Genomic DNA, 27,391 nt, shown 5'->3' on the forward strand with positions numbered 1-27,391 from the left:
ATTCTCTTGACAGTGTCTTTCCCAGAGCAGAAGTTTTTAATGGTGATAAAGTCCAGCTTATCAATTCTTTTCTTTCATGGATCATGCATTTGGTATTGTGTGGAAGAAGTCATTGTCAAAGCCAAGGTCATCTTTGAAGTGCGTAAGGTCTTGGTCTAGATTCATGGTTTTTGCATGTGATGCCCAGTTGTTAAGCACAGTTTGTTGGAAACTGTTTTTGCTCCTTTGCTCCTTTGTCAAAGAACAGTTGGCTATATTTATATGAGTCTGTTTCTGGACTCTGTTCTGTTCCATTGCTCTGTTTGTCTGTTCTTTCACCAACGCCACACTGTCTTGATTACGGTAGCTTTACAGTAAGTCTTGAAGTCGGGGAGTGTCAGTCCTCCACCTTTGTTCTCCTTCAATATTGTGTTGGCTATTCTGGGTCTTTTGCCTCCTCTCCATATACACTTTTTTTAAAAAAATATTTATCTATTTATTTATTTGGCTGCGCCAGGTCTTGGACGTGGCATGTATGATCTTTTAGGTGCGGCATGCATGTGGGATCTAGTTCCCCAGCCAGGAATCAAACCCGGGCCCCCTGCGTTGGGAGCGTGGAGTCTTAGCCACTGGACCACCAGGGAAGTCCCTCCATGTACACTTTAGAATCAGTTTGTCAATATCCATAAGATAACTCGATAGGATTTTGATTAGGATTGAATGGAATCTACAAATCAAGTTGGGAGGAACTGACACCTCAACAGTATTAAACCTTCCTATCCCCAAACATGAAATGTCTCTCCATTTCTTTCATCAGAGTTTTGTAGTTTTCCTCATGTAGATCGTGTACGTATTTTGTAAGACACATATGTATTTCATTTCGGATGCTGATGTAAATGGTATTGTGGTTTTAATTTCAAATTCCACTTCTTATTTCCTGGCCTGTAGTTTTGTCTTCTTTCCCAGTCAATATACAGACGGTCCCCGACCTCTGACAATTTGACTTAGGATTTTTTGGCTTTACGATGGTGCAAAAGCAATAAACAGTCAGTATAAACCATACTTTGAATTTTGATCTTCTCCTGGGCTAGCGATATGCAGTCCAGTACTCTCTCGGGATGCGGGGCACCATCAGTGAGCCTCAGATCGCCAGCGTGAACAACTGACACACTTACAATTACACTGTGCCCAGACAACCATTTGTTTTTCACTTTCAGAACAGTATTCAATACATTACATGAGATATTTCAACACTTAATTATAAAATAGGATTGGTGTTAGATGGTTTTTCCCAACTGTAGGCTAATGTATTCTGAGCACATTTAAGGCAGGCTGGGCTAAGCTATGATGTTGGGTAGATGAGGTGTATTAAATGCACTTTCAGCTTAATGATATTTTCAGCTTACGATGGGCTTATAATCCTGTATACTCCTCTTTTTTTGCCCTTTTCTTGCCTTATTGCGTTAGCAAGGACTTCCAGTATGATGCTGGAAAGGACTGGAGAGAGGGGACATTCTCGCATTATACCTCATCTTAGTGGAAAAGCTTCCGATTTCTCACCGCTAAGTCTGATGTTAGCTGTAGGCTTTTTGTAGCTGTTTTTTGTTTGTTTGTTTATTAAGTTGAGGAAGTTCCCCTCTATTCATTTACTGAGAGTTTTTATCATGAATGGGTGTTGCATTTTGTCAGATGCTTTTTCTGCATCTGTTAGTATGACCTTGTGGTTTTTCTTTTTTAGTCTGTTGATGTGATGATTTACATGAATTGATTTTATAAAGTAGAACCAGCCTTACATACTTGTGATAAATTTCACTTGGTTGTGGCGTATAATTCTTTTTATACTTTTGTGGATTCAATGTGGTAATATTTTGTTAAGGATTTTGCATCTGTATTCATGAGAGATTTTTTTTTTTTTTTTTTTTTTTTGCGGCACGCGGGCCTCTCACTGTTGTGGCCTCTCCCGTTGTGGAGCACAGGCTCCGGACGCGCAGGCTCAGCGGCCATGGCTCACGGGCCCAGCCGCTCCGTGGCATGTGGGATCTTCCCGGACTGGGGCACGAACCCATGTCCCCTGCGTCGGCAGGCTGACTCTCAACCACTGCGCCACCAGGGAAGCCCCCACGAGAGATATTGATCTGTGGTTTTCTTGGAATGTCTTCGTCTGGTTTAGGTATTAGGGTAATGCTGTCCTCCGAGAAGGAACTGGGAAGTATTCTCTTTGCTTCTGTCCTCTGAAAGAAACTGTAGAAAATTAGTATAATTTTTTCCTTAAGTGTTGGCAGAATTCAGCAGTGAATCCATCTGGGCCTGGTGCTTTCTATTTTGGAAAGTTATTAGTTATTGATTTAATCTCTTTAATAGATACAGGCTTATTCAGATTCTCTGTATCATGTCGTGTGAGTTTTGGCAGATTATGTCTTTCAAAGAATTGGTCCCTTCAGGTTATCAAATTTAGGGGCACAGAGTTGTTTATAATATTCCTTTATTCTTCTTTTAACTTCCATGGGATCTGTAGTGATGTCCCCTCTTTCATTTCTGATATTAGTATTTATGTCCTCTTTTTTTCTTAACTTGGCTCATCAATTTTATTGATCTTTTCAAAGAACCAGCATTTGGTTTTGTTGATTTTCTCTATTAATTTCCTGGTTTCTGCTTTAATTTAAAAAAATATTTATTTATTTGTGTGGTTGCACTGGGTCTTAGTTGCAGCAGGCAGTCTCCTTAGTTACAGTTCAAGGGCTCCTTGGTTGCAGCTCGCTGGCTCCTTAGTTGCAGCACGTGAGCTCCTTAGTTGTGCATGCGAACTCTTGGTTGCTACACGCACGTGAGATCTAGTTCCCTGACCAGGGATCGAACACGGGCGCCCTGCATTGGGAGCGCGGAGTCTTAACCACTGGCCCACCAGGGAAGTCCCTCTGCTTTAATTTTTTATTATATCCTTTCTTCTGCTTACTTTGAATTTTTTTTAATTGGCAACAAGCTAACTTTATTTATCTTTATTTTTATTATCACTATTTTTTCGGCTGTGTTGGGTCTTCGTTGCTGCACGCAGGCTTTCTCTAGTTGCGGCTAGTAGGGGCTACTCTTGGCTGTGGTGCATGGGCTTGTCACTGCAGTGGCTTCTCTTGTTGCGGAGCACGGGCTCTAGGTGCGCAGGCTCAGTAGTTGTGGCACGTGGGCCCTAGAGTGTGCGGGCTTCAGTATTTGTGGCGCGTGGGCTCAGTAGTTGTGGCTCGCAGGCTGTAGAGTGCAGACTCAGTAGTTGTGGCTCACAGGCTTAGTTGCTCTGCGGCATGTGGGATCTCAGACCAGGGATCGAACCCACATCCCCTGCATTGTCAGGCGGATTCTTAACCACTGCACTACCGGGGAAGTCCCTAACCATTTTTTTTTCAATTAATGTAAAGTTAATTTACAGTATTGTGTTAGCTCTAGGTGTACAGCAAAGTGATTCAGTTATATATCTCTTTTTCAGATTTTATGGTTCAGTATATATCTGTTTCTATATTTTTTTTTTAAATGGGTATTGTGGTTGTGACTTTATTAAAATAAGTTTATTGGCTGCATTGGATCTTTGTTGCTGCGCACAGGCTTTCTCTAGTTGCAGCGAGTGGGGGCTACTCTTCGTTGCAGTGCGTGGGCTCTAGGTGCGAGGGCTTCAGTAGTTGTGGTGCGCGGGCTCGGTAGTTGTGGCTCGCAGGCTCTAGAGCGCAGGCTCAGTAGTTGTGGCACATGGGCTTAGTTGCTCCGTGGCATGTGGGATCTTCCCGGACTGGGGCACGAACCCGTGTCCCCTGCATCGGCAGGCAGACTCTCAACCGCTGCGCCACCAGGGAAACCCTTAATATTTATTTACTTATTTATTTATGTATTTATTTTGGCTGCGCCGAGTCTTAGTCGCGACAAGTGAGATCTCTGTTGTGTTATTTTTTGTCAGCCTCTGAGAACAAAGGCTTTTTGGTTTTCAGTTTTGGAGGCTGCTACTGAGATCTCCTCAGGCTGAGACTCCTTCCTCAGTCACGTCCAGTCAGGCCCATCGGAGACGTTCTTCATTTCCATTTCGGTGCTTTCCCCTCTAGCATCTCTGTTTGGTCCTGTCTTGGGATTTCCGTCTCTCTGCTTACATTCCCCACCTGGCTTCGCGCTGCCTGCTTTGTCCACTAGGGCCCTTAGCATATCGGTCACGGTTGTTTTAAATCCCTGGTCTGATAATCCCAGGATCCCTGCCACGTCTGGTCCTGTTGCTCTCTCTGTCTTTTCAGAAAAGTGGCGTTCCGGCTTTCGGTTCGCCTTGTGATTTGTTTCCATGATAGTTAGTACATGATGTACTGGGTAGAAGGAGCTGCTGTCAGTAGTCGTGTGGCGAGGTGTGGGGAGGACGCCCTCTGTGGTCTTGTGATGGGTCTCAGTCCTTCAGTGGCCTGTGCCCGTGGCCTGTGAACATCACAGGTGTTTCTGGGTTTCTCCTCCCCTCCCCCTTAGGTGGGGCAGGATGGGGGGGGCCTGGAGGTGGACGTTTTCCTCCCGCAGGTCAGTTAGGCTCTGCCAGAACCCCGGCAGCTCCGGCTCTGGTTAGCTGGCTCCTCCCGAGGGCGGTCTCGTTCGGGACAGAAGCCGTCGTCGTGTTTCCCGGCAGTTCCTTTTCCTCTCCCCCTGCTGGAAGCACGAGGGCATTCTTCTCCAGTATTTACTGTGAGTAACCGTCAGGGCGCCTAGAGGTAAATCTCACAAATTTGTGGGGCCCCAAAGGCTGGGTCGCCCTGGAGTTTTGATCTCAGACTCGTCCACACCGAGCCTCCAGCGGGTGGTCAGTTTCAGTTCCGGCCTCCCTGCCCATCACTGGGTCCCAGGCGCTTTCTGCCCCGGTAAATGGCGGTTCTCTGTACCTGCCCGTCTCTCTGCAGTTCAAGGGGCGGCAGTTTGCCCTGGGCCTCTTTCCCTTACGGATCTAAGAGGAGTAGTTGCGCAGCCTTTCGCTCGTTGTCGGGACAGAGTGGCAGCTCAGGACTTCAGCTCATTTTCTGGTTTAAGCATTTGAGGCCATAAATTTTCCTCTAAGTATCATTTTTGCTACTTCCACGTATTTTGACATTATTTGCTTCTGAACGGTTTTTTATTTCCATTTTGATTTCTTGTTTGGAAACCCAAGAATTATCTAGAAGTTTGTTTGATTGGAATCTCGTTCTTCTGCTTGGTCATGATCTGTGTCGATCCCGAGGGCGGGGGTGGGCTTTCTGCCCCTCCGCATGGGGCAGGCTCTGCCCCTGGGCACCAGCCTGGTCCTGGGAGGTTTCCCCTGCTGCCCTCCAGCGCAGCAGCACATGAGCGGCTCTGTTCTGTCTGGGAGCTGCCACAGGGGGTACCCTTGCCACCGCTTCCACGCCCAGCTTCCCTGCGCCCTCTCCCTCCACCCTTTGGTCTTTGCCTCCGCCCCTGCCAGTGGACCGCAGACCGCCTGCCTGTCCCCACGTCTGTCGGCTCCGGTTAATGAGCAAAAACACTAGATTCCTCCAGGGCAGAGCTCCAGGTCCCCCTGGCCTTCAGGACTCCGGATGCAGCCCTGATGCTGTCACATCATGTCTCAGATGGACGTTCCTGCGTGTGGCGTGAGTGCTGCGGCGACAGGACGCGACTCGTACCCATGCTGCACCATTGTGGTCGTAACACGGGGCCTTTGGTCAATGGCATGTGGCCGGCAGGGCGGCGTGGCCTTGGAGACTTCCCACCGGGACGTGGCTCCACCTCCTGTTGTGACCCTCCCCTCGAGCACTCAAGTGTCCAGGCTGTGGGTGACCACACCACGTGCTCTCCCACCCTGCCCCAGGCAGCCCCACTGCACCGCTGGGCCTCCCCAAGCCCACCCTGACCCTCCGGCGACATGGTCAGCGCTCTGAACACTCCGGCCTCTTAACCGCCAGGCCATCCGTGGGAGCGCCGTGGTCTCTTGGGTTGGGGCCGCGTCTTGTGCATCCGAGGCCTTGAGCGACACGGATTGACCGCGCCAGCTGTGAGCCCGTGAAACTTGCATGTGTGTGAGGATGTTGTTTCTGTTTCTTCAGGTGCTGTTGGAAGAAGCAAAGGACCTGCTTTCTGACTGGCTGGATTCCATGCATGGCAGTGAAGTGAGCGACAATTCTATTTTCTCCAAACTGCCCAAGTTCTGGGAAGCGGAGTTCCACAAAGATATGGAAGCCCTGAACGTAAGTGTCGCCGACTGTCTTGACCTTGCTGTCTTGGGCTGAGGATCCCCCATGACCAGAAGGCCTTGTGGGATCCAGACCATTTCGCTTTGCAAGTAAATTCAGTTAAAGATGAGCGTGGGGTGGGGGGTGAGGGGGCTTCTGGGCGCCAGCAGTGCTGCAGCTGCCCTTGAACCAGGACTTTGTCATTGTCCCCAGGTCCTCCCTCCAGATGTCCTAACCCGCGTTAGTGAGTACGTGCCGGAGATCGTGGACTTCGTCCGGAAGATTGTGGACAACGGTTATGGGTGAGCTTGGGGCCCTGCTCGGGGCTGCGCAGCATTCCAGGCAGGTTTTCCAGGGAGAGCGGCTCTCCTCTGGCTCCAGACCAGGGGCAGGGAAGTGCACGGTTTTGCTGCTCAGGGTGGTGGTGCCCTGGGGCTGCCGTTACAAAGCACCACGCGGCAGGCAGCTCAAACCACAGAAGAGTCAGTGCACAGCTCCAGGGGTTCCTTGTGCGTGCACACGTGCCGCTCGTCCCTCCCTTTGTGTCCCGATCTCCTCTTATAAGGACACTGGTCGTACTGGATTAGGACCCCACCCTAATGGCCTCATTTTAACTTGATTCCCTCTGTAAAGACCCTCTTTCCAAATACAGTCAGACTGCGAGGTGCTAGGGGTCGGGGCTCCAGCGTGTGATCTGGAGTACACGGTCGAGCCGTAACTTCGCCTTATCGGCAGCCGCTTTCCTCTGTGCCACTTGGTTCTCAGCTTCCCAGTTGTTTTGTAAGAGAACCCTCTGGGTTTTCCTTGGTAGTGGCGGCTGTTCAAACAACCATTTAGCTGTACGGAGGCCATGTCTTTGTTCCAGGCAGGAAGGGGAAGCAGGAGGGTGGTGCTGGCTACACCCAGCCTGTCCCCGAAGCCCCCGGCAGGTTTGGTCATACAGCTTGGGGCCTAGTCCAGGACCTGGGGCCACCCCCACCCAAGGGGCTGGCCAGCACCTCTGCCCAGGCCCGTGGCCTGCCCTGGGGACCACAGTGAGAGATGCTGTAGGTACCACCTGGCCCCTGGTCCACTGGGAAGCTCCCAGTTAAGGCCACGCGTCACCAGGTCCCCAAAGCAGCACGCTGTTGCCCTGGGCACCTCCAGGTCTTTGGAGACGCAGGCCACATGGTGTGGGCACTCAGAGTCTTCCTCGTGTCGGGTCCCAAGGCGGGTGGCCTTTATCCTTGCCGGGCCGGGATTTGGCCCCAGGTTACCGTCCTCACCATCTGCCTGCGTGGAACGCTTTTCATGTCTCTGAGTCAGCGTTTTCAGAAACAGGCAGCAAGTGGACCTGTGGACGGGGGCCAGGCGTCTGTGTGCTGATGCCAGGCCCCCGCCCAGGAGAGCTGCGATCCCCCTCGCGCGAGGTGAGGCGGGCGGGGGCCTCGGAGCAGCAGGAAGTGCCTGGCACAGGGACCAGGCCGTGGGTTCTCGCGAAAGGACAACAGCTCCTTGCACCACCACCACCGCCACCCCCACCCGTCACACGGTCACCGTGGGGCAACTCCAGACTGCCAAGCTGAGTGACATGGGCAGGGCCACGGTGAGAGGAGACAGGGCATCCCGGCCTGGAGTAATCCCCACGCTCCCAGGAGGCAGAGCCTGGCGGGCCGGGCAGGTGGTGGCGTGTAGACAGAGGCAAGGGTGGCAGGGCGGAGGGACAGGCTGTCAGGGAGTGTGGAGTCCCTGTCCCGGCCCCTCTCAGCCCACACAGCAGCTCTGTTTGAACAGCCTCCTGGCCTCCCTGCAGCGTGGCTGAACCAGGGGAGGCTCGCAGCTGGAGCAGATGCCCCAACGGCCTGCGGGTGTCCAGGCCGGCCCGCGCGCCCCTCATCACACCTCCCCCAATGGCTTTGTTTTCCAGCTACGTTTCAAACGGGTCCGTCTACTTCGACACGGTGAAGTTTGCCAACAGTGAGGGACACTGCTACGGGAAGCTGGTGCCTGAGGCCGTCGGGGATCAGAAAGCCCTGCAGGAGGGGGAAGGTAAACGGACCGGCTCGAAGTCAGAGCCAAGTGGAGCCGCGGCCTCACCGCACACGATCGGGGTCACCTAGGTTCACGGGGACCGTGGTTTTTCACCTAAACGGATTTTAGGAGCTCTGTGCACTAAGCCCCTGAAATGTATTATTACTTAAGAAACAGAAGAGTGAGTGGCTGCAGTGCCATCCTGAGAAGCGCACAGACCTCGGGGCCTCGGCCATGGGGCTGGACTTTGCTGGTCTCTCGGCACCCAGAGCACCCAAGGGTCGGGTGGGCTGTGCTGGGCACCCAGGCGGGTGTGTGGAGAGGAATCAGATGGTGCTGAACCACGCGGGGCAGCGGGGAGCCTGCGGAGGGAAAACCCCAGGGTGCTGTGGTCGAAGGCGTGCAGTACCCCCAGTGAGGGAGTAGACATAAGATTGTTTACTTACCGATCCCACGAGGAGGGCCGGAGGTGGGCACTGGGCGGGGAAGGGCAGTCCCCCATCCCAGGGCAGGAGCGAGCAGCTGTTACTTGTAAGGCGGCTGTGGGAAAAGGAAGGTGGGAACTGAAGCCCGGTCCTTATCTGGAAGTCCAGACTGTGGCTGTGGGCAGAGCTGTCCTGCCGTGAGAAGCTCGGGCAGCAGCTCAGAGCGGCTGTGTTCTCAGCGCAGAGAGTGTGACCATGTATAACGACAGCCCCGGGCCCATCTTGATCCAAACATTTTAAACAGAGACACAGTGCCTTTTCTGGGCCAGGCGGGATTCTACTTGTCTTTCATAAGTGTTTACTTTCACCCCCTCAGTGTATCGGGGGGAGCAGTGCAGGGGCTGCTCTCACACTGCCGGACACACGCTGTTTATCCACCAGCGTTTCTGGGATGCACTTTGGCCATAAATATGTTCATCTTTTTTTAACCACGGGTACAGTTTTCGCTTTTATCGTCCTTACATTTATTTATTTATTTTTTAAGATAAAGGATGTTCTTTTTTTTTTTTTTTTTCCTTTGACTGTGTTGGGTCTTTGTTGCTGTGCGTGGGCTTTCTCTAGTTGCAGCGAGCGGGGACTATTTTTTGTTGCGGTGTGGTAGCTTCTCTTATTGCGGAGCACGGGCTCTAGGCACGTGCGCTTCAGTGGTTGTGGCGCGCAGGCTCAGTAGTTGTGGCGCATGGGCTTAGTTGCTCTGTGGCATGTGGGATCTTCCTGGACCAGGGCTTGAACCCGTGTCCCTTGCATTGGCAGGCGGATTCTTAACCACTGCACCACTGGCAAAGTCCCTGTCCTTATTTAAATTTCACCATTAGGTATACTTAGAGCATAAGTATATACCAGCCTTATGTCCAGATTTTCAAATGTGACGATAAATGGACAGGTAGCTGTAAAGATGTGATGTATTAGACGTTGTAGAAGATATTAAACAATTAGAGGGTCTAGTGGGTGGTAAACTTCTGTCTGTATGCCGTTGCGTGGTCAGCGGCCAGGCAGACTTGTGAATTTCCGGGCTGCGGTTGGAGGAGACACTGTCCAGGACTGAACTGAAGTCCTGGGTTGCTGACAGAGTCTCCCCAGACTTCAGGCCTTAGACAGAGTCAGGAGTCTTTGTCAGGACACAAAGGCAGCTTTACTGTACAGGTTACAGTGCCGTCAACGTACGACTGTACGATGTTCGTACGTTTTGATCAAGTATCTTTACCTCAAGGGCTCTGTTCTAAAGAGATATCAGAACTTAAAACAGGACGACACAGAAACATGGAGGAAAGACAGACCAAGTTAGTTTAACAGCGTGACCATCCGACCCAACGGCGTTTCAGACTCACGGCCGCTGAGCAGGGCCAGGCATCGGAGGCGGACCACTCAGATCATGGCGCTCACGGTGGGAGAGCCACGTCAGGGGACCAGGAATGACACCAGGAGGGGGAAGCAGAGGGATCGTGTGGTTTCTCTCTCTTCCGTACAGAATCAGGAGCGAATAGCAAGCGTTACCAGGTAGTGACGTTTGTGTCAAATGCAGAGTGGAGGGAGGGCGCGTGAGACAGCAGATCCTCTGTTACAGAATTTTTCAAAGTTAATTTTTAAAGTTAGATACATTCATGAGTAACCATGTTCATTATAAAGAAAAGTTTAAAACCTCAAGGTATGTTATCTGTCCGGTAAAGGGTGGGTAAAAGAGAAGGTCCCGGCGCCAGGTCAGATTACGTTTTTGAGTAACTGCCGTCGCCGACGCCGTGGTTAAAATGCGCACGGTGAGAAAATAGATACAAGACCAGGGTGGCGCTTGTCCTGTTTGCTGGATGTGTCTATGTCCTTCTTACATGGATTAAAAACCCACAAACCCACAAGTCAAGACACCAACATGTTAATAGCAGTTACCCCTGCGTTTCCAACAACATGTTAATAGCAGTTACCCCTGCGTTTCCAACAACATGTTAATAGCAGTTACCCTTACGTTTCCAACGACATGTTAATAGCAGTTACCCCTGCGTTTCCAGCGACATGTTAATAGCAGTTACCCCTGCGTTTCCAACAACATGTTAATAGCAGTTACCCCTGCGTTTCCAACTGTGGCACCTTTTCCTGGTTCTTGGTCGTGTTTTCCAAGTATTCTGCGTTTAGTGCCTGTTTCACCGTCACAGTCTTTGTGTTCAGCAGTGCCTCCGTCTGCACTGTGTCCCTCCCAAAGTGGCCTTTTTCCAGTCATCCTGCGTTTGCAGCCTGGACAGGAGAATGAGAGTCATTCCTGTTCTGGAGTTTTCCAGCAGGCGCCCTGGTGAGGCCCTCTAGGGCCTGAGTGCCGGGCAGGCCCCATCACCCAGCAGGCAGCCCCCACTGCCTCCCCACTCAGGGATGCTCCGCCTGCAGGCTGGGCTGACCGGTGGGTGTTCATTTTCAGGAGGCTGATGTGTCCGTGGCCCCAGCACATGGTCTGGGGACGTCTCCCGTGGGGCCGTGGATTCCCGTTCTGGCTGGCTTCATCTGCGTTCAGTGGGTGTGGGGAGGGAGAGGGGGAGGGTCTTCCAAGGAAACGGAACTTGGCCCAGGGAGCAGTGCTCCCGTTCGCTCTTGGGGTTAGACTGGTCCATAGCCTCCTTCCCGCAGCTGCCCTGTGTGGACACGGGAGGCCCAGTGAGTGTCCTGATTTGCCACCTTCAGGCTGGGGGCGCCACACACAGCAGCCTGGTCGCCCTTACGCCCCGCAGAACCACAGCCAAGAGGCCCGCCGGGTGTTAGTACAAGATCCCGCCTACAAGAGCCCGGGTCCCCGAGGCAGCCCATGAGAACAGCGCCTCACACTCTGGGCCAGGCGCTGTCGTTGTCCTAGACGAGGGGCCGAGGTGGGGCGGCAGTGGAGGCAGGGGGTGCGGGTCCAGGTCCGGGGGTCGTTGCCCTTGGACGCCGGCTTGTGAGGCCGTGGCTTCTGAGCTTGCGGTTAGGGCTTTGTATCTAGACCCTGGGCAACTCCAAAATCTGGTCACAGTCAACTTGAAGGAGTGCTTGACCAAGTTAACAAACAAGTACCTGAATCGTCCCTGGACCGAGACAATTCCATCCACCGAGTACCCGCCTCCCCTGTGTCCGCAGGCGACCTGAGCGTCTCGGCCGAGCGCCTGAGTGAGAAGCGGTCCCCCAGCGACTTCGCCCTCTGGAAGGCCTCCAAGCCCGGGGAGCCATCCTGGCCGTGCCCCTGGGGAAAGGTGAGCACCCGGGATGGGGCCCCGGGCCTGGGGCCGTCACCTCCCTGCCTTCCTGGGACTTGCGTCTTCCGCTGCATGGCTGGGGTGGTGGCACTGGACCGCCTCGGAGGCCCCTCTGTCCCAACAGTCTCTGACCCGGGGTACTAGGGGACGGATCTGCCCTCCGACATCCCCTGTGACAACAGTCCTGGTGGCCCAGAGCTGTGGGAAGAGGTGTCGGGAGCGGGAGATTCCTTGGCCTTCGCGAAGCTTGTTGTGACTTTTATAGCCTGGGGCCCTATTCATCTTTTCGTGTGCGGGACTTGACCCTCGTTCCCATAGAGCTCAGGGGTTCTGAGGGTCGTGGACAGGGGAGCGAGTCCCGGCCCGTCACAGGGGGCGGTCAGGGCGCTCACCACGTTTGGGTCCCTAGGGGCGTCCAGGGTGGCACATCGAGTGCTCGGCCATGGCAGGCACCCTCCTCGGAGCCTCAATGGACCTTCACGGAGGGGGCTTCGACCTCCGCTTCCCCCACCATGACAATGAGCTGGCGCAGTCGGAGGTAGGGGCGAGGTCGCCTTCCTGGGCACACACGGGGGGCGGCGAGGTGCTCCCCAGCAGAGCCTGGCCTCCACGTCAGGGGCTCTGAACCGCATTACTTAGTCCGGCTCGCGTGTGAGCAGCCTGGCCCTTGGCAGCACAGGCCCGGATTCACGCTGGGCGGCACTCCTTCTGCGCGTCAGGTGCCCAGAAAGCGGCCGGCACCCTCTGTCCGGCCCGCAGCGGCGCCCCTGACCCCCGCGCCCGCCCTGTCCACTCAGGCCTACTTTGAAAACGACTGCTGGGTCAGGTACTTCCTGCACACGGGCCACCTGACCATCGCCGGCTGCAAGATGTCCAAGTCGCTCAAGAACTTCATCACCATTAAAGACGCGCTGAAGAGGCACTCAGGTAAAGAGGCCTGGACGCTTCTGTTGTCGGAGGCACGGGGTTGGAGCTGCTCGGGAGGTAAGGAGCCCCGCGCCTCTCTCCCCAGCCCGGCAGCTGCGCCTGGCCTTCCTCATGCACTCGTGGAAGGACGCGCTGGACTACTCGGCCAACACCATGGAGTCGGCGCTGCAGTACGAGAAGCTCCTGAACGTGGGTCCCGCCTCCCCGAGGCAGCTCTGGGCCAGCACAGGGGGAGGTGGTGCCTGCTCCCCATGTCCCCCAGAGGGAACGGGACGTGGCCAAGGGCACTAAGCTCTGGGGGGAGGCCAGCTCCGCGCCACCTTCCCAAGACACCTCATGTCACGTGTGGCGCCTCTCATTCAGCCCCACCCGCTGGCTGCACCTCGGGCCCCCAAGGCTGAAACCGGACCCACTTGTCTCAAAGGAAAACCTTTCCCTTCCCTTCCTACACCTGTGTGACGTTCAGATCGCACCTGCAGTGGAGGCACGTCAGTAGAACGGCTCTTTCCCAGGTTTCTCTGGGATGGAAAGGTCTGAATGCTCTTAAAAGGAATTTTCATATTTTAGGAGTTTTTCTTAAACGTGAAAGACCTCCTCCGAGCCCCCGTTGAGGTAGCCGGTCAGTTTGAGAAGTGGGAAGACAAGGAAACAGAGCTGAACAAGAGGTGAGGCGGCGCCTTCTCTCTGGGGCCCACGGGCGGTCCCCGCAGCACGCCCGCCAGTGGGGAGGCTAGTGGCGCCGTCCCTCCCACTCGTGCAGAGCCACGCTCAGAACGGGCCGCCCCGGGAAGGTCGTCTGTCTGACGCCCCCCGCCTTCCTCTTCCGCTTCCCGTTCAGCTTTTACGACAAGAAGGCCGCGGTTCACGAGGCGCTCTGTGATAACGTCGACACGCGCACCGTCCTGGAGGAGATGCGGGCTCTGGTCGGCCAGTGCAACCACTACATGGCAGCGCGGAAGGCCGCCAGGAGGAGGCCCAACCGCGCCCTGCTGGAGAGCATCGCCCGGTACCTCACGCACATGCTGAAGGTGAGCCCCCTGCGACCGTGCCAGTGCGGGCCCGCGGGTCACGGGAGCCGCGCCGCTCTGTTCTCAGGTCCTGCCACGCCTGTGCCCGAGACAGCAAGCCCCCCGCCCCTGCCCTCGCTCCGAGCAATTTCGCCTCTTTGCCTCTGCTTTTTCCCTCCTGTCTGGAGGTTTGAAAAGCACAAGGACTTTCTCCCACGAGTGGCCCTAACATGTTGTTCACCACGCCCACTTCGTGCTGACAAGTCCTGGGTCCTCTTCAGGGGGCTCTGTGGTCCAGCGGCTCAGGCTGGGAAGGGGCCGGAAGGGCAGCGGGAGCCAGACCTCGTCCTGGGTCAGGTGCAGGGGCACCCAGGCCTAGGTTTCCATCTCTCCCCACCCGGCAAGGCCGTCGGCACTTCGGCCCACCCCTCCCGGGCGCAGCGGCGTGTTTCGAGGACCGGTCCCCGCCTCCCACCTCTCAGGACCTCCTGTCCTGCATGCCTCTTTTCTTCCCTAGATCTTCGGGGCCATAGAAGAGGAAAGCTCCCTGGGTTTCCCCGTTGGAGGACCTGGAACCAGCCTCAATGTGAGTAAAGCACACCTGGGCCCAGAGAAGCTCCCTGCTGGCCGCCCCGCCAATTTGGTGTTCCCTCCTGGGGCGTCTGAGACCAGCAGTAGGTCCCATCCTGCCCTGGGCCCTCCAGCCTGAGCCCTACGTGGCCGAGTCTCGGCCTGGCTGGGGAGTTGGGCACAGTCCGCCCCCGTCCTCACCACCAGCTGTGTTGTCTTTGTGAGCTCGGTCCCAGGAGACCAGGCTGCACGGGACGGTCCTCAGCCCCCAAGCATCTGAGCCATGGCCACGGGGCATCACCACGGCCATGGGCATCACTACGGCCATAGGGCGTCAGGAGTCCCACGCCCGCGTTTCCCGGTGTGCGTGCACCTGTAGGCAGACAACATGTGGAACCGTCTGTCCAGTGGGTCCGTGCAAGTGAGAAAACTCGCCAGTGGTTGTTGGTGTCTCCTTCGAACTTGGCATCCGGGCAGACACACGGTTTCTGCTGCGGGAGGAACATCACGTAGGACAGGCACACACTCAGGTTCATCTGAGACGCGCTCGCCCTCCTCCCCTGGTTGGGAACGCTCTTTAAGTATTTGGTTAGAAGGCACATATAAATGCTTACACGTAACGGGTCAAGTCCAAAGTAAAAAGGCAAAACCTTTTAAAAGTCCTGTTACCCAGTGAGGGACGGCGTGAGGCACTCTCTCCTGCGGACGGAGTTTAGGGGTGTTTCCCCAGGAGCTGACTTGCACCCCAGGAAACAGAATGCCAGACCCTGTCCCCGGGCCCCTTGTCAGCCTTGGAAGTGGCTGTTGCTGTGGTACTTGGTGCTTTTTAGGAAGGAAACCCACGCGGTTGCTTTGTTTTCTCGTGTAAGCAATACTAGACGTGTATTATCTTTAAGGAGAAACACACACTAGAAACACCTTGGAAGGAAGTCTGCCTTTGAGCTTTAAAAAAATGTGTCCAGGGCTTCCCTGGTGGCGCAGTGGTTGAGGGTCCACCTGCCGATGCAGGGGGCGTGAGTTCGTGCCCCGGTCCGGGAGGATCCCACGTGCCATGGAGCGGCTGGGCCCGTGAGCCATGGCCGCTGAGCCTCCGCGGCGGTGAGAGGCCCGCGTACCACAAAAATAAAAAATAAAAAAATGCGTCCAGCATCGGATGCCTGGTGTTTCTGGCCCCCAAGCCTCCTCCACCCGCCCTTTGAAGACAGCTGCCTGGAATAAGCGGCCCCGAGAAGCGTGGTGGGTGCCGGCTGGGCCGAAGGACAGGCCCGAAGTCACGCCTTCCAGAGTTCACGGCTTTACTTCCAGACCTGCATGGTTTTAGGAGCAGGTCTTGAACCACCTAGTACTGAGCGGTCTACAGCGTGTGCTCGGGTAGTGTAGTCAGCTGGGCCGCTGGGGGTGCTGGCCTGAGACCCTCCTCCAGGCCGACCTCAGGCACGCTGGCCAGCTCCCCGCAGCGAGGCTCCCCTGCGGCCGTGTACGTGTGTGGGTGGGTAGGCGTGTCCTCAGCCCACGCGCAAGATTGGGCCTGAAGTGGCTTAGGCCGTACTGAGGGCTTGGTGGCCTCACTAGCCTTTGCATTTGATCGTTGGGATTTTGGTCACTGAGCTGCATGGAGGCACAGAGACCTTGCTCAAAAGTCTAGTGGAAAAATATGGTAGATGTAACAAAAAAGGTTTTCCATAAAATTGTTATTTCTCTGGTTTGGATTCGCCCTCTTGGGTTTTCCTTTTCCAGTGGGCTTTGCGTCCCACAGCCACCTCTGAGTCACCGCGGGTGGTTCAGTGTTGCGCAGACGTGAGGGTGCGTGTGGACAGCAGACAGTTGATGGTACACAGGCGTGTGTGTGGCCTCAGGTCGGACCCAAGCACGGCCGGGCTCTGTGGTGCCGGCCCCGGTGGAAGGGAGGCCCCAGCCCAGGAGGAACGGCCTCAGCCTCAGAAAACCATCCCTCCTGGGAACGCTCAGTGTCACCTTACGGACAGGCTTTTAACAGCCGTGTGTCTGCCTGAGACAAAGGGGCTCCTGTGAGCCACTGGGCGGGGCCGCCCACAGGACTCAGTTCGCTGGGGGGAAGGGGACGCTCTTACTGTGCTGTCCGCGCCGCCACGCGGGACGCCCCCGCGTCCATGAGCCGACCGTCGGGGATGGGCACGCGCACCCTGGACGCGGGTCACAACGGGGCGTCCGCCAGCCACACGTCCCTTGGCAGCCCTGCCCTGCGGCGCGTGTACTGGGCTCTGTCCTTCATAAACACGAGGGTGGCTGGTCTCTCGGTGACCCAAAATGTTCTCTCCGCAGCTCGAGCCCACAGTCATGCCGTACCTGCAGGTGTTGTCGGAGTTCCGGGAAGGAGTGCGAAGGGTCGCCCGTGAGCACAGAGGTGAGGCCGTCACGCGCTCCGTGGCCTGGGCACGCCTGGCCGATCCTCTGCTGCACGTTGTCCTGGGTGCTGTAGGCGATGAGCAGCGTCCCTGGCCTCTGATCACGAGATCCAGGAACCCCCCCCCCCCCGCCCCAGTCAAGTCCTGGCCTCTGATCACTAGATCCAGGGACCGCCCCCCGCCCCAGTCAAGTCTTGGCCTCTGATCACGAGATCCAGGGACCCCCCCGCCCCAGTCAAGTCCTGGCCTCTGATCACGAGATCCAGGGACCCCCCCCCCCCCCGCCCCAGTCAAGTCCTGGTAGCCACGCAGACGTCTAGACCAAGTGCCCCTACGGTCAGGGCAGCCGAGCAGAGCCTGGGGACACTGAGGGGCCAGCGTTTCCTCACCTCTTTTGTTTGTGGTGACTTGGTTCTGCTCTCTAGGGCGTCCGCAGGGTGAGGACTGGAGGTGTCCTTGTCCCTGCCCTGCAGAGGCTCCGTGGTGACTGCACAGCCTCTGCTGGGGACAGTTCTAGGTTCTGCTCGGGGCCTCGCCAGCGGCCCTGGGGACTTGGGATGAGCTGGGATCAAACGTGTTGTCTTTGGGGCCAGTTTTGAGCAGTTGTTAAGCGGGCGGTGAGTGGCCTCAGTCAGGCAGTCTGCTTCTTACTGTGGTGGTCTGGACTCACAAATGACCACCACGGCTAAAACTGACCTTGCGAGGTTCCGGGCCTGGTCCAGCTGCTGTCCTCACGTTGCTTCTTTAATGTTCGTGATTGGACAGAGGTGGGCAGCGAAGCCCCTGGAAGGTAGAGGCCTCGCCTGGGGTCACGTGGGGGTCGGGGCAGACCCCCACTGTCGTCGCCTGGTGTGCTGTGCCCCCCCCCCCAGTCCCCTGTGTGATGAGAAGTCACACCTGGAGCTCATCCGGGTGGGGCCTCCCAAGGGTGGAGCCGGCAGAGGCCAGATAGGCGGTCAGGGAGCCTCCAGGGGAGCTATGCCTCAGTGGGGAGTGGGCAGGCCCCGGGGTGGGGCGGGAGCTGGCCGGGGCCTGTCCCAGGGCCAGCAGAGCAGGGGGGCTCTACTGACAGAGAAGAAAGAAGCAGTTTCTCCTTTAGTGCCCACAGTCCATTTGGCCAGAGAGCTCAGGCCTGGCCAGCAGGGATGTGGAGTGTGGGTGTGTGACCAGGAGAGGCTTGGGAAATTGGGAAGAAGTTAGAAGGGCCGGGACAGGCACACGGTCAGAATGGGAGACCGGCAGGGCGTCACTGGAGAGATGGTAGCCATTAGCTGTCGTCGTTCTTTTATTGTGGTTAGATGTACACAATGTAGGAGTTTCCACCTCAGCCATTTCTAAGTGTAAAGTTCAGTGGCCTTAAGTAATTCACATTGTTTTGAACCATCACCCCCATCCATCTCTAGAACTTTCCATCTTCCCAAACATCTGTCCCCGTTAAACACGCACTCCCCTCCACTCCCGCAACCCCTCATCCCCACCGTCTACTTTCTGTCTCTCTGGATGTGACTTCTCCAGGGACCTCATGTGAGTGGAATCAGACAGCATGTGTCCTTCTACGTCTCGCTTATTTCACTGAGCGTAACGTCCTCAAGGTTCATCCACGTTGTAGCTTGGGTCGGGATTCCCTTCCTTTTCTTAAAAAAAAAAATTATTTATTTATTTTTGGCTGCACTGGGTCTTGGTTGCTGCACGCGGGCTTTCTCTAGTTGAGGCGAGCGGGGGCTGCTCTTCGTTGCGGTGCGCAGGCTTCTCACTGCGGTGGCTTCTCTTGTTGCAGAGCACGGGCTCTAGGCGCGCGGGCTTCGGTAGTTGTTGCACGCGGGCTCGGTAGTTGTGGCTCACGGGCTCTAGAGTGCAGGCTCAGTAGTTGTGGCATGCGGGCTTAGTTGCTCTGCGGCATGTGGGATCTTCCCGGACCAGGACTTGAACCTGTGTCCCCTGCAATGGCAGGCGGATTCTTAACCACTGTGCTCTTCCAGGGAAGCCTCTCTCTTGCTTTTTAAGGCTGAGTAACATTCCATTGTGTGGATGGACCATATTTTGCTCATCCGTTCATCTGTGGGTGGAGCCCGTCTCCTTTTGTAGCATCTCCAAGCCTGCGCCTGACAAGGTCTCCCTGCTCACTGCCCATCTGTTTTCCACTCCCGTGTCACAGCCCCGCCCCACAGTAACCAGCCCTGATGGATGCAGGCTGCCCCGCCCTGAGCCTTGTGGCTCTATGGACAGTACACACGGGGAAGGGTGCGGACCGCAGTTGCAGGGTACGGGGAGGTGCTGGCAGGGGCATCCAGCAGATGGCCACACAGAGACACGCTCTTTCCCTTCTAGAGCCTGGAGTCAGAGCCCCTTGGCGTCTGCAGGGCTGTGAGGTTCCCGGGGCTAGCACGCTTTGCCAGGTGCCCTGGGAAAGTCGCCGCCTTGGCCCACGTCCAGGGAAACCTGTTTTCCTTTGCTGGGCTCCGTCGTGGTGGTGCAGCTGCTTCCTTCCAGAAGGGGCCCTGCCAGCCACCGGCTGCCCCGTCTCTGTGCACCCACCACTGGGAGCCAGTCCACACAGATCCGCCCATCCCCACTGCTGTCCCAGTGCCTCTTCTCCACGGGGCAGCCTCCGCTCCTGTCTGGGCCTTGCATGAGGTTCCATCCCAGCCCCAGATTCAGTAGCCGCAACTTCAGACCCGGATTTGCACAGCATTGGGAAGACCCCAAGAGCCTTGGCTTCACTCCTGCTGGCATGGCAGGTGGGCGGGGTGGGGGACGGCATCTTCTGTCTCCATGTACGGGCTTCTCCCCGCACCCCACCCTGGAGGCAAGCTCCCCGTCTGTGCTCTTTTAAGGTTGCATTAGCTGTTCTGAGACCTTTGTTCCATATGTTTAAGAGTTGGTTTATTGAATTCCTCGAAAATATCCAACTGGGGTTTTCCTTTAAACAGAAATAACTTATTGAAGTGAACTCGTGTAACGTAAGCCTGGCCGTTTTAAAGTGAACCCTTCAGTGGCGCTGAGTGCCTTCCCAGTGTTGTGCAGCCACCGTCTCCTGGTCCCAGCATGTTTCCACCCTCCAGGGTCACGCCCCCTGCCCCAGCCCCTGGCAGCCACCGACCTGTGTTCTGTCTCTGGGTTGACCTGTTCTGGGCATTTCACATAAATGGAGTCACACAGTGTGACCTCTTTTCTCTGGCTTCTCAGCAGAATGTTTTCGGGGTTGTCCACACTGTAGCACGTGGCGGTGCTTCATGTTTTTAGGGCAGAGTGATCACCAGATACGTGTACCGCTTCCATGGATCCATTCAGCCGTTGATGGGTGTTTGCACCTTTGGTGAACAGGGCTGCTGTGAACATGCATGTGTAAGCATCAGATTGGGTCCCTGCTTTAGTTGTTTTGGGTACACACTTAGGAGAGGAATTGTGGGATTACACGGTAATTCTGTGTTTAACTTTTTCAAGACCCACCAAAGTGTTTTGCATGGTGGCTGAACCATTATGTGTTCCCACCAGCGGTGCGCGCGAGGGTTCCGATTTCTCCACATCCTTGTCAGCCCCTTTTATTTTCTGTTATTGTTAATAGCCGTCCTGGTGGGTGTGAAGGGGAATCTCATTGCGGCTTTGATTTGCATTTTCCCTGACGAGTAGTGACAACGAGCTGCTTGGCCGTCTGAACCTCTCCTTTGGAGAGTTGTCTATTCAGGCCCTTTGCTCGTTTTTTTTTTTTTTTTTTTTAATAATTTTTTAAAATAAATCTATTTATTTTTATTTATTTATTTTTGGCTGCGTTTTTTGGGTATTTGTTGCTGTGCACGGGCTTTCTCTAGTTGCGGCGAGCGGGGGCTGCTCTTCGTTGTGGTGCGCGGGCTTCTCATTGCGGTGGCTTCTCTTGCTGCGGAGCACGGGCTCTAGGTGTGTGGGCTTCAGTAGCTGTGGCACGCGGACTTAGTTGCTCTGCGTCATGTGGGATCTTCCCAGACCAGGGCTCGAACCCGTGTCACCTGCATTGGCAGGCGGATTCCTAACCACTGCACCATCAGGGAAGTCCCCCTTTGCTCATTTTTACTTGGGTCATTTGTCTTATTGAGCTGTAGGAGCTCTTTCTTTATGGTGGGCACTAGACCCTCTTCAGAAATGTAAGTTGGGAGAGGCTGGAAGAGAAAGCCGGCTCCTAAAGTGAGAAAAAGGTTTGGAAGGAAATCCCGGGGCCAAGTTTGAGCTCCGTGGACCAGAGCAGGTCTCAGATGGAGGTGAGGGTCGCTCTCTCAGCCTTGTGGAGGCCACCTAGAGGATGGCGCCTGAGGGGCCCCAGGGAGGGGTGTCCCTCCCCTGGGGGTATGGCGGGGAGGCGGGGTTGGGCCTGAGGGTGTGGAGGGGAGTTGGTGGCAATGATGGCAGGGCCAGCCTGCTTCCCTTCCCGTTACGGTGAGCAAGCATCCGTTGGGCACTTGCCTGGGCCGGTGCCCTGGGGTCTCCTCAGGGCTCTGGGGGGACCCGTCTGAGCAAGGGGCCCCGAGGGGCAGAATGAGGGGAGGGACCAGATACAAAGGGCCTCGTCCCACCAGCCCTGCTGCGGGGCTGGAACGGGGCTTTTCCTTGACTGGCGCTGGGAAGCGGGAGACTGTGCGTCTCGCACGTGTGGCCGGGGCTCGGGCATCCCCTGAGATGTGTGGGGCATCGTCCGTTCATTCATTCACCCGTGAGTGGACTTGCGGGGCACCTGCACAGTGCTGTGGGAGCACCTCGGGTTCTGGGGACACAGTGGAGACAGGACAGGTGAGTGAGTGACCACGTGGGCCGTGGTCAGTGCTGCGGGGAGGGACAGCGCAGGGCGGGAGGGGTCTGCTTTGCTGGCGCCAGCTGGAGTTCCCACTGGCCCAGTTCTTAGCCCGGAGCTGAATCTGCTTCACCCTGAGGTCAGGGTCTCAGAGCTGGAATGTCCGGGTGAGCCTCTCCTGACGTCTGCATGAACGTGTTTAGTTGGGCTTGAGCCCATATGGACTCTTCAAGCCCAAGTACAAACGGGCTGGCCTCTCCCTGGTCTGGCTGGGCATCAGACACCCAGGGCGCCGTCCGTGATGGCCGTTACAGGACTCTCCCAGGCTCCCCCGAGCTCGTGGGCCTTCACCGGCCCTAACCAGGTGGTGCAGAGGTTAACACTGTCCAGACTTGAAGGGCCCGTCCCGTCAGGCCCAGAGGCCACGCCAGCCGTCTGCTCAGCTCTGCCCACTCTGGCTGCTGCGTGTGTGCCATCTCTCCTGGAAGAGGCACTTCAAAGCCAGTGGGCCGGCCAGGCTCCCCGGGCCGCTGCCCGTTCAAGCCCTGCTCTGGGCGACCACTTCCCTCGGCGGGGGCGAGGCTGGCCAGGAGCGCCAGTGCCCAAGGCAGAGTGTCACCGAGGTGGGGTGTTGGTCCCACCCCCAGGCCTTTGACCCCTTCTGATCCCTTGCTGGGCCGGGGCCCTGGACGGTGGGACGCGGCCGCCTCTCTCAGGATCGCCTTGCCAGGGCCGCGGGGGCTCGGCGCTCCCAGGCGCCTTCCCGAGTGACCGGGGAGCTCATTCCTGTGCAGCAGAATCCTAGTGCCCCTGGGCCTGCCGCCCGCAGGGCTCTCCCCAGTCCGTGCACCTCTGCGGTCAGTGCCCGCCTCTGAGCAGGACCCTGAGCCGGTGCACAGGCCACGGGTCCAGGGGCTGCTCTGGGCTCACCAGTGGCCGCGACCTCTGTGTCTCGGCTTCTCCTGCATCTGTGGCCAGTGGAATAGCCCGGCCCCTCCAGAGGCACAGGGGGGTGCTCTTCCGTGGGGCCCGGGCGTTTCCGGGCCCAGTGGACCGAACCGCTTCCTCTGTCCACAGTCCCCGAGGTCCTGCAGCTCAGCGATGCCTTGCGGGACGACATCCTGCCTGAGCTGGGGGTGCGGTTTGAAGACCATGAAGGTGGGTCCTCTGGGCGTGACACCGGGTCAGGGGAGGGACACAGGGTGGAGATTGCTTTTGAGAGGAAGAACTCCGGGACGGGTCCGAGGACGCTCCGCCTTTTACGTGGTGAACCCCCCGTGATGTGTGGTCCTGGGGGACCTGTAGTTGTACCTTCGTGGGCATCACTGCCAGCACCTCCTCTCCTGCGGCCTGACTGCCCGGCGGCCCTGTTTTTGCGGGGCCACTGGCCGCCTTTTCTCATGGCCTGTCACGTGGGAGGCAGCCTGTGTCATGTGGATCGTCAGCAAGTTTCACAGCTTGTGTTTCGACTTGGTGGGAGTTTGGGCTGCATGGAAAATTATTGGATTTTAAACACTCAGATGAATGTCTTATTTTATGACTCCTGGGTGCTCGGTCTTGAGCAGCAAGGCCTCCCCACAGCACAATTAACATTTGACCTATGCGAGCAGGAAGGAGGCCCCGGCTTCTCTCGGGGGCCCCGTGGGCGGGAGTGGTGTGGGCAGCGCTGGGCTCGGCCTCGTCTCACGGCTGTTGGCCTTTCAGGACTGCCCACTGTGGTCAAGTTGGTGGACAGAGATACCTTACTGAGAGAGAGAGAAGAGAAGAAAAGGGTGAGTAAAACCGCAGTGACCTGAGCTGGGTGTTTTGGTTTTTGTTTTAAGTTGTTCTTCTTCTTATTTTTTTTTTTTTATTGTCTGCGTTTGGTCTTCATTGCTGCACGCTGGCTTTTCTCTAGTTGCAGCAAGCGGGGGCTGCTCTTCGTTGTGGTGCGTGGGCTTCTCATTGCAGTGGCTTCTCTTGTTGCGGAGCACGGGCTCTAGGCGCGCGGGGTTCAGTAGTTGTGGCTCGTGGGCTCTAGAGCGCAGGCTCAGTAGTTGTGGCGCACTGGCTTAGTTGCTCCGTGGCATGTGGGATCTTCCCGGACCAGGGCTCGAACCCGTGTCCCCTGCACTGGCAGGCGGATTCTCAACCACTGCGCCACCAGGGAACTCCCTGAGCTGGGTGTTTATTGAAAAAGTAAATATCACTGGAGTTTTTATACTTCATCTTTAGGAGTTGGCATTTATACTCTTAGTAAAAAGACTAGATAGGTAACTACTTGGCAATTTTCTAACAACAACAACAACAAGATCCAGCTTCTGATGAAGGACCCGGGGTACAAGGGAAGACTTGTCACCTCTGGGAAACTGCGAAGCTGACAGGTGTGGTCATACCTCGCCCTCACCTGAAGTGGTGTCTCCCTGTCCCTGGGGTTGAATGTGTCACAGTCACACCTCCACCCACTCCCGCCCCCAGCACCGTCCTTCTCACGCCTCAGATGTTACTACACCTCCGTGAGCACGGCTGAGCCAGGGACTCCGTGAAGTGGGACAGTCCCTGCTCTCGGGGACCTCAACGTCCCATAGAAAGAGAGAGGCAGGAACAGACGCAGTGCCTGTCAGATCTGCTGGGCACAGCTCGCTGGGTGCGGGGCCCGAGAGGCCTTAAGAAGAAACCCCAGGGAGAGGAGTTTGGGAGGCTGGGAAGGGGCCTCGACAGGTGTCCACAAGGAGAACTGACGGGTGGGTGGGTGGTCAGGGAGAAGAGCGGCGAGGCTGGCCCGGGGCTTCGCTGGGCGCCGGGGACGCTGGTGTGGACGCCAGGAGGGGCCGAGCTTGAGAATTAAGGAGCCCGGGTGCCGGGGAAGGTCTGGCTGGAGTCAGGCTGGTGTGAGGTTCCGGGAGCTGGGCTTTGACCCCAGTCCAGGCCCTTCTCGGCCCCTCCCCCCGCTTCCATCCCGTTCGGTCACCCCCGCTGGCGTCACGTCCCCTGGGTCGGGTTCTCCCCATCCTTGGACACCGCAGCGTGTGGGCCGCCCTGGCCCTTCCCCGGAGGTGACGTGGGGCTCACTCCCGCTCTCCCCCCAGGCGGCCCAGGGCGTAAAGACGGGGCAGTGAACTTGGATCGGTCACCCCTGCCCATGTCTTCACTGGCCGTAAGGCCTTCGCGGGAGGGATTTGCCATACACCTTCCCCCTGGTAGCTCGAGTTTCCAGTCGAGGGAATCCCACCCCAACCCCCGTGTGTGGAGGCGCCTGGGACCACGGCCTCGTAGGCTGTCTTCTGCTCCCCCAGCGGGATAAGCACCTCTGGTCTCTAAGTGGAAAAGCAAAAGCCCTCGGCACCCGTCTTCCCACCTCCCAAGCTCCGTGCCGGGTCCCTCTTCCTCCGTCCACCCTCAGCCCCTCCTGCTCTGCTCAGGTTCTCCGGTGACAAGGCGCATCCTGGGGCGGCCCCGCCCTTGACCCCTGCTCTCTGGGACCCTCCCTTTGCTTCCCCCACTGCACTGCCTGCATTTCCCGCCTCTCTGGCGTCCCCCCACCCAGGTGACCTCACCCCGTCCCAGGGCCCCTCTGCCACCTGTGTGCCTGTGACCGCCGAGTCCTCTCTGGCCCAGACTCCTGTGTCCAGCCGCCTACCTGAGGGCTCCGCTTGGCCAGGAAGCACCCGAAACCCAAGACGTCCAAGAGGGAACGCGTGACCTTCGTTCCCCAAACCCGTTCCTCCTTCCTGTCCGGGGCACACGCCGTCCACATGGTGGCCCGAGCCCAAACCTCCCGAGGCAGCCTCGGGCCCCTCCTCACGGGCGCCCAGCCCAGCCCCCAGGCCCTCCCTCCCTGCCTCCTGCCCGGACGCTGCCTGCCTGGTGGGAAGTGGGCTCTGGCTCCCACCCGTCTCCTCCAGCCAGCCCCCCTCCCGCCCTCCCCAGGTGCCTGGGCCCCTCAGGGTTGGCCCTCGCCGTGCTGTCCCTGGTCCCGCACCCGACCGCAGCCCCCCTGCTGCCGGGCAGGTCTGGTCCTTTCTTCATGTTGGTTGTGCTGCAGGTGACCTCACGCATGGTGTCCAGTCACCGCCCCGTGTCGAGAGCAGGGCTGGGTCAGAGCCCAGCTCACAGGGATGGGCGGGGGGACGGCAGGGAGCTTGTCCTGTCCCTCTCCCACCCAAGAGGGGCCTGGGCAGCTCCAGCTCACGGGGCGTTTGCTGTCCCCCAGGCTGAAGAAGAAAAGAGAAGGAAGAAAGAGGAGGCCGCCAGGAAGAGACAAGAGCAGGAAGTAACGTCTGCTCAGGGGCGGGCTGCTGGCGGAAACGCACTTTGACCCCATGCCCTACCCCCTGTGCCTCCTTGGGGCCCAGCCGGGCGCCCCCTCTGCCTCTGTCCCCAGCGGTGGCCCCTCATACAGTGCCCCAGGGAGGCCGGGAGCCCTGGGCAGGGACAGACGTGGCCGCGAGCTCCAGGACGGCTTCTGTGGCCTTGATCCTGCTGTGCTGCGTGCACGGCCGTACCCCTGTTCCTGCAGAAAACACCTGGCTCCCTCCTTTCACTTCCCTCTGCCCAGCCGTCGCTCCCTGAACCTGGGGGCTGGGGTGGGAGCCGACACGGGGTCACGGGCATGGGTCACGGGCATGGGTCACGGGCATGGGTCACGGGCATGGGTCCCCACGCGGGCTCGGAGCAGCGACCCCATGTCTGTGTTCCAGGCGGCAAGGCTGGCCAAGATGAAGGTTCCGCCCAGCGAGATGTTCTTGTCAGAAAGCGACAAGTATTCCAAGTTCGATGAAAATGTAAGAAATCCTTTCTTTCTTTTCAGAACGTTGTTAGACCATTAAATTGGGATGACAGGGGTTTTCAAACTTGGCTGAGAAGATTCTCTGTCCAGGGTGCTGTTTGCAGGAAGGCGGGCTTATGTGGGGCTGTTTCAGGTCCAGCACGTGCAGCCCAGTACCCAGGGCCGCCCCTCCCTCACCGCGGCCCAGCGGCTCTGGTGCCGGGTGTTGTGGCCTGGGCCGGTTGATGGATTTGCAGGGACTCACCCCACAGACAATCCAGAAGGGCCATGGCACAGATGTGCCCATTGCTCCAGGGGCTCTTCAGCGTGGCTACTCATGGCTGCTTGGCCTCGAGACCCTCAGGCCTCCCTCACTGGTCTTGTACGTATTTGCTCGTATCAGAACCATGTCGACCTGGTGGGGAACGGTGCCCCTCACCCCTCAGGCAGGGGGGCACCCCAGGATGGTCGCTTCCCAGAGGCTAGCACGGGCACCTCGGAGCAGTGCGCTGGGTCCAGAGCGTGGCGGGGAGTGGATGCCGGGCAGGCGGACTGGCCTGGTCGGTGGGCGGTGACCGCCCGTGCTCTCGCCTTTCAGGGTCTGCCCACACACGACACGGAAGGCAAAGAGCTGAGCAAAGGGCAGGCCAAGAAGCTGAAGAAGCTCTTCGAGGCCCAGGAAAAGCTGCACCAGGAATACCTGCAGCTGGTTCAGAATGGAAGCATCCCGTGAAGGTGGGGCCGAGGCTCCACACCGCCCCGGGGGCACCAGCTCCCCGCCCCGGGGACTCTGCCGCCCGCCCTCGGGGCCTAAGTTAAGGGTTCTGTCCGGAGAGGGCTGGGCCACCTCCGGCTCTGAAACGTCAGCAATAAAGTCTTCCCAACGCGAGGCCGGGCTCTGTCTGCCGTCACCCTGCATGGTCAGCACACGAGGGGGCCCGGCCGGGCTGCGTGGTCAGCAGGTCACGACACGGGAGCTCAGGCCACTGAGCGGCTGCAGCTGAGGACTGTCCCCCCCCGCCCCTGCCCCCGTGCAGATGGCTATCGGCTAATCTCTGGTGTGTAGGCGCATTAGGAGGCATTTGAGTAGGAAAAAGACAGGCTCAAGCTGGCAGAGCCCGCTGGCGCCTCG

The 27,391-nt window shown here is 57.4% G+C and overlaps 1 protein-coding gene across 2 annotated transcripts in view; it reads left to right on the plus strand.

Moving 5' to 3' along the window:
• Positions 1-27,148, plus strand: part of CARS1 (cysteinyl-tRNA synthetase 1) — a 47,039-nt gene extending 19,891 nt beyond the window's left edge. For both annotated transcript variants that reach the window (XM_082660722.1, XM_082660721.1), the window contains 16 exons: positions 6,039-6,179; positions 6,378-6,466; positions 8,071-8,192; positions 11,750-11,862; positions 12,275-12,403; positions 12,663-12,792; positions 12,878-12,981; positions 13,360-13,457; positions 13,631-13,820; positions 14,317-14,385; positions 16,671-16,752; positions 22,590-22,670; positions 23,217-23,284; positions 25,705-25,764; positions 26,192-26,275; positions 26,858-27,148. In XM_082660722.1, the coding sequence (XP_082516848.1) occupies positions 6,039-6,179; positions 6,378-6,466; positions 8,071-8,192; positions 11,750-11,862; positions 12,275-12,403; positions 12,663-12,792; positions 12,878-12,981; positions 13,360-13,457; positions 13,631-13,820; positions 14,317-14,385; positions 16,671-16,752; positions 22,590-22,670; positions 23,217-23,284; positions 25,705-25,764; positions 26,192-26,275; positions 26,858-26,992 (1,695 nt within the window). In that variant the 3' untranslated portion in view covers positions 26,993-27,148. The remainder of the gene's footprint in view (positions 1-6,038; positions 6,180-6,377; positions 6,467-8,070; positions 8,193-11,749; positions 11,863-12,274; positions 12,404-12,662; positions 12,793-12,877; positions 12,982-13,359; positions 13,458-13,630; positions 13,821-14,316; positions 14,386-16,670; positions 16,753-22,589; positions 22,671-23,216; positions 23,285-25,704; positions 25,765-26,191; positions 26,276-26,857) is intronic.
• Positions 27,149-27,391: the final 243 nt, after the last annotated feature.

This window comes from Grampus griseus, assembly GCF_964374135.1.
Source record: "Grampus griseus genome assembly, chromosome: 8".
NCBI classification, from domain to species: Eukaryota; Metazoa; Chordata; class Mammalia; order Artiodactyla; family Delphinidae; genus Grampus; species Grampus griseus.